A 6,277-nucleotide genomic window follows, 5' to 3' on the forward strand; every position below is an offset into this window, starting at 1 on the left:
TTAGAAAGTGTGAGCTGCACAGTCTGGTGACTCCCTTCTCCCAGCTATGTAACAAAATGATTCAGTTCTGGGTTGGACTAAAGAAAATGGATCCAGTAAATTGTTCCAAGCCTGGAGGGGCCTTTGCTATACTTAGGTTGGTGTAGCAGAAATTCCCTGAGATTTGGAATCTGAGTTCCAAAACTATTACCCCAAAATATCCATATTCCCAACTTAGAAGTCTCTGCAAATAGTCCAAGTTTTCATCACTAGATCCTTCTCCAGAGCAACCAGCATGGGAAGTCCCGATGAAAATGTCAGGGAGATGAGGCAATTTTCCTCTTGACAAGCTTTTTCAAAGCCCCCTTCAGATCTCGGCTACGCAGACTATAGATGAAAGGGTTCAGCATGGGCGTGACCACTGTGTACATCACAGCAGAAGCTTTATCCTTCACAGCGGTGTGGATAGAAGAGGGACTCAGGTAGACCCCAATGGTGGTCCCATAGAAGAGTGCCACTACAGAGAGGTGAGAGCTACAGGTGGAGAACGCTTTCTTCCTGCCCCCCGCAGAGGGGACCTTTAGAATAGCAGCAACAATTCGGGCATAGGAAGCAAGAATGCAGAGAAAGGGTGTGACGATCACCATGCCACCCACAATGAGCACCAAGATCTTGTTGACTGTGGTGTCAGAACAGGACAACCGGAGCAGTGGTGTGAGGTCACAGAAGAAATGAGGGAGCTCAGTGCTAGCACAGAAGTACAAACGTGACATCAGGAGGGTATGTGCCAGGGAAATCAAGCTGGAGAAAGCCCAGGGTCCACCCACCAACAGCCCACAGAGACGTGGGTGTATGATTGTCGTGTAGTGCAGTGGATGACAGATGGCCACAAAGCGGTCATAGGCCATCACAGCAATCAAGACACTGTCCATGATTCCAAAAAAGTGGAAAAAATACATCTGTGTCAGGCAGCAAATATATGAAATGGACTTAGTCCTGGACTGAATGTTCGCCAACATTTTGGGGACGGTATTAGTTGCCAGACAGAGGTCGACAAAGGAGAGGTTGGCAAGGAAGAAGTACATCGGAGTGTGGAGGTGTGAATCAGAGCCAATGGCCAGGATGATCAGCAGGTTCCCGGTCACAGTGACAAGGTACATGCACAGGAATATTGCAAAGAGGAGAGGCTGCTGCTCAGGCTTGTCTGAAAGTCCCAGGAGGAAGAACTCTTGAGCATTTGTTTTATTCCCTAGTTCCATGTATCTGGAGAAAGAAAGAATGACTTATGACTCCACTACCTTCAAGCAGCAGGTAGATAACCACCATCAGGAAGACTGTAGCACTGGGTAAGAAATTGTACTAGATATACACAGACAGGGAATAACGAGACTTTTGTGAATGTAACCTCAGTCCCATTGGTATTTTTAGCTATTTCATACAGTCATTTCATATCGAGTTTTTGGTCCACTAAAACCCCCAGGCTTTTTTAGATCAACTGTCTAGACTGACTTTCCCCCTTGCTATATTTTGCATTCAATGCATTGAACCCAAATGAAGAACTTTATATATCCTTTTAAAATAGCATCTTGTCACATTCAGATCTGTGTTCACCTGATTTCTGAAGTCACTTCTTTCTTCTCAGGAGGGGTCCATCTTTCCACCTCTAAGAGGTCACAAGACCAATGGGAGAAAGTTACAGAGAGACTCGTTTTAGCTCAATAAAACTGTTAATAATGAGAGATGCAATATGGAAAGTCCTGGCTTAGGAAGTCATGAACTCCTCTTTGCTAGGAGTATTCAGAGAATGGATAGCCAATATGTCCAGGATGCTCTAAGAGGCATTCGTAATGCAGGTATTGATTGAATTAGAAACACTTAGAAATCCCTTCAGACTGAGATTTTGTGATTTTAAGATTCTATAATTTCAGAATTCTACTATTAATCAGCATTATACTCAGGAAGGCAGCAACCACACTCAGCCGCTAAAGCAAACTTTACCTTTGGGTTGATTTGTTGTCTTGGAATCAGGGGATTAAAGGGGCTTTATGTTAGCAACCTCTTAAGATTTTCTGTTTGCAGAGGATTGTGCACTCAATGCAGCCTCTGAAGCTGAGAAACAACAAACAAGTCTCTGCTGCTTGTGCTAATTTTGGCCTAATAATTAACACCAAGAAAACATAGGTGCTCCACCAGTCACCGCCACACCGTCCATGTGTGGAACCATCGGTTATAGCAAACAGAGAAGTTTGAACACTGTGGATAAGTTTGCTTACCTTGGCAGTGTACTTCCCAGGGATGTACACATTGATAATGAGGCTGAGGCATGCATTGCCAAAGCTAGCTCAGTGTTTGGGAGGCTCCAAAGGAAAGTGTGGGAGAGAAGAGGTATTAGACTGACTACCAAACTGAAAGTCTACAGAGCCATTGTGCTGATCTTACTGTTCGCTTGTGAAACCTAGACAGCATATCACCGCCATGCCAGGAGACTGAATCACTTCCATCTGAATTGTCTTAGGAAGATTCTGAAGATTACCTGGCAGGATAAGGTGCCAGACCCTGAGGTCCTTACTCAAAGCATTCAAACTCTGCTTCAGAGAGTGCAACTCGGATGAGCTGGCCACATTGTTCAAATGTCAAACATACACTTGCCAAAAAAAAACAATTTTATGGAGAATTCGCACAGGGCAGGCGTTCACATGGTGGTCAGATGAAGCGATACAAGGACACTCTCAAGGTCTCTCTTAAGAACTTTGGAGCTGGTTGTGTGACATGAGAGACACTGACACGGGACCACCCAGCATGGCGTGCCCACATCAGAGACAGCGCTGTTCTCTATGAGTAAAGCAGAACTGAAAAGGCTCAGAAGTAGCGCAAGACGTGCAAATTTAGAGAATCCACTACAAATGTTCACACGGACTATTTGTGCCCGACCTGTGGTAGAATCTTCCGTGCTTGTACTGGTCTGATCAGCCACAGCTGGATACACTGTGATACACTAGCATAGTAATGTCATTTTGGTCCCCTTTGAGAATGGAAGGACAATAATCACCCAGTACAGAACTCTGTTAGCAGCCACCTAGGTATGGAAAGAGAAAGAAACCAAAGTATCCGAAAATTTCATACTTGGGAGGGATCCTAGAAGGATTTCTCCATTGAAAACCTAGCTCTTTGAAAAAAAAATCTGTTTGTCAGAAAGATTTTTTTCCATCTATTAAACTAAGAGATGAGAAGCAGTCATGGAATAGTGGACACATAAAATGACCTTGGAGTCTGGAAGACTTGAATTCAAATCCAGACTCTGACATTGCAGCTGTATGACCCTGGGTGTGTCATTTAGCCTTTCCTTTAGGCAATTCTCTAAGACTATAAATTGAAGAGAAGATATCAGGCTGCTTAGATAGAAGGGGTTTCCTCATCTGGGAGTTCCCTTTAACAATGAAATCTCAAGTCCAGTGTCTATCCCTTTCCCCACAGAACCAAATTATTAGTTCCTCAAATTGATCCTAGTTCAGAACTACACTGTTGGCTAGTAGTGACCTCCCAGGCCTTTTTCAAATGCTACTTTGTCAAGCAGAGGCTCTCTACCCTTGAGATATATAACTTTTTAATTTAACTACTGGACTTGGTATTTATTTTTGGTAAATTTAATTTTATTGGATTCAGTCCATCATTTTAGTAAATGAAGCTCTCTTAGAATCTTGGTTCTGCCATCCAATAAATTACCTTTCATTCTCAATTTTGTGTTATTTACAAATTTAACAAATTTTCAATGTCTTCCTCCATTGATAAGTTACAGGAGGGAATTCTAGATTGTGATGGTACTTAAATCCATACCACATGAGAAGTGATAGAAGTAACAGAAGAATAAATGACTCAGATGGGACATGATCTGTCTTCAAGATTAGACTCCATCTGGAATATAATGTTATATTCTTGGGCTACATTTTGGGAATGACATTGATAAACTGGAATGAATCCAGGACTACCAGTAGTGGCATGCTAGTAAATGTTTAACAATTGACTGTATAGGAAAAAATGTAATCAGGAAACAGTTTTAAGTTTAATTTTCATTATTAACATTCTTTCCATCACTTTTGCAAACCTCAATGACCAAGAAAACAATGAATCAAGTTCTGAATTGTTTTTTGTTGTACAATTGTTTTTCAGTCACATCTGACTCTTAATAACCCCATTTAGGGTTGTTTGGTGTTTGGTTTTTTAGCAAAAATATTGAAGTGTTTTACCCCTTCCTTCTCCAGCTCATTTTACAGATGAAGAAACTAAGGCAAACGAGGTTAAGTGACTTGCCCAGGGTTACACAGCTAGTAAGTGTCTGAAGCTGGATTTGAACCCAAGAAGGCAAGTCTTTCTGACTCCAGGCCTGGCACTCTATCTGCTGTGTCACCTAGCTGTCCTTGAATTGTAATATTTGTCTATTTTCAAAATGCAAATTTTCCCACTCAAAATTTAGCAGTCAGTTCTCACAAGCCAGCACAAGTCCCTAGAGAGGAGACTCAAAACCATGTTGAAGGAACTGGAGAACTCTTAGGTAACTGAGTAAACAACTAATTATAATATTAAAAAGACAGGACCAAAGACAGAGTATTGTGGAACACAGCTCAAGAACTCCAAGTTTCCCAAAAGTCCTTTTGGCTCTAAAATTCCACAACTCTTAAGATTTTATAACCCTTCTTTCCAGGTAAACAATAGTCCATTAAACAATGTAATGTTACATTAATTTACATTAAGCAATGTAAATAGTTCAAATACATATAATATATATATAATTTCATGGAAATTCAGTGTCCCACATATTCCAGAATCTCCCTTCATTTTCAATTTCAATTTTTATTACATTTTCAAGACTCCAGGCAAATATATTCTTACCAGCTTTGTTAGGTACACTCCACCAGGAGCTCATCATTTACTATGTTTTACTCCATAGTCCAAGAACCCAAAAATGGTTCTCAGATATCTTTTTTTTTCCTAACCAAATTTTCATTTCCCAAAACTGACTTTCTCTTCTGAAGCCTTCACCTTCACTGGGCAACAGTGATGGCTCCTAAGATACCCAAGGCTTCAGAAACCTTAGCAATGCTGTCTAGATTTCCTCTGGTCATATCACTCCCACATGAATCACCAGAGGTGAGCAATAATTATCTAGTTCAACATCACTGTAGGTTCTCTGTCATGTTCTGGATACACGGATCCAAAAAGACAGTAGAACTCTCCACGGTTATTCCAGGCTTCACAAACGACTACTTCAGGAGCCTTCTACGGTGAGTCACCAAACACCATCGCCATTTGTTTCTTCTCATTCCTTCTAGATGATCTCAATCCTGACAGCCCCTGTGAATCCACAGCATCATTTCTGGGAACACCAGCAGCTGCTCCCTCTTCAGGACATTCAGCTCCCTCTGCCTTGGGAAGAACCTCATAATTGCTGGGCAGCTCCAAGTCCAACAGTCTTTCTTCCCTTTCTCCTGTGTGTCACATGCTTTCACCCTTTTACCACAGTGCCTGGTGCATAGCAACCCTTTCATAATCATGTGTTGACTGGTTGTCTGACTCTAACCTTGTTCCCAAATCAAAAGCTATCTATCCATTTAGATCTTTTTTCTTCTTCTTTTCACATTGAAGGTTTCCTTCGCTTTTTTGCCGGAATACTTCATTCTCCTTGATATCCTGAGGATAGGGAGGCATTCCTCTGACCCCTTTCTCTTCTCTTCTAGGAGAAAGACTAGCTAGTAAATTGAAAATAGATAGCAAGAACCTGATCATGGCAAAAATACTAACATAGCATATCAGTGCGGGTCATTACAAAATTCTGCCTGCTTGTTATACTTTCTGAAAATGAGATCCTCAGTCTTCATTCTTGACAGTATATCACCTAAAAATTGTTGCAGCAAAGTACTTGTGGACACTTTTGACTCTAGAATGGTCACTCTCTTCACCTCATTAGCCCTTTGTTAACATGTTGACAACTATTCCCAACTTCCTTTCCCTTCTCTTATCAATTGCTTACCTTATGTCGCCAACTATTTACCCCTTCTCCGGGAGTCCATCTCCTACTTCTCCTCCCTCATGAGACTTTTTCCTTTTTCTTCTCCTTCAACTCTTTCTATTCTTCCTTCTCTTTTTCCTTCTGATGTCCTTCTTCTTTTCCTCCTCTTCATGTCTTTCTGCTTTTCCTCCTTTATCTCTAGGTCTTCTCCTTCATCTTCAGTCTATTAAGTGTTTATTATGCACCAGGCACTTTGCTAAGTATCCAGGATACAAAAAATAGCAAAATTACTTC

General features: G+C 41.3%; 1 protein-coding gene across 2 annotated transcripts; it reads right to left on the reverse strand.

The window, feature by feature from the left end:
• Nucleotides 1-296: 296 nt before the first annotated feature.
• On the reverse strand, nt 297-5,099 carry LOC138142333 (olfactory receptor 1M1-like). 2 transcript variants are annotated; one of them, XM_069063473.1, is made up of 2 exons: nt 5,067-5,099; nt 297-1,205 (listed from the first exon to the last, which is right to left on the reverse strand). In XM_069063473.1, the coding sequence occupies exons 1-2, from the start codon at nt 5,097-5,099 to the stop codon at nt 297-299; spliced, it is 942 nt and encodes a 313-aa protein (XP_068919574.1). The 2 variants fall into 2 exon arrangements, with proteins under 2 accessions (XP_068919574.1, XP_068919508.1); XM_069063407.1 differs by lacking the exon at nt 5,067-5,099 and having other exon boundaries at nt 297-1,238.
• Between the last annotated feature and the right edge of the window lie 1,178 nt (nt 5,100-6,277).

This window comes from Petaurus breviceps, unplaced genomic scaffold, assembly GCF_028583685.1.
Source record: "Petaurus breviceps papuanus isolate PSGF00001 unplaced genomic scaffold, PetGlider_PUasm1.0 103, whole genome shotgun sequence".
Classification (NCBI taxonomy): Eukaryota; Metazoa; Chordata; class Mammalia; order Diprotodontia; family Petauridae; genus Petaurus; species Petaurus breviceps.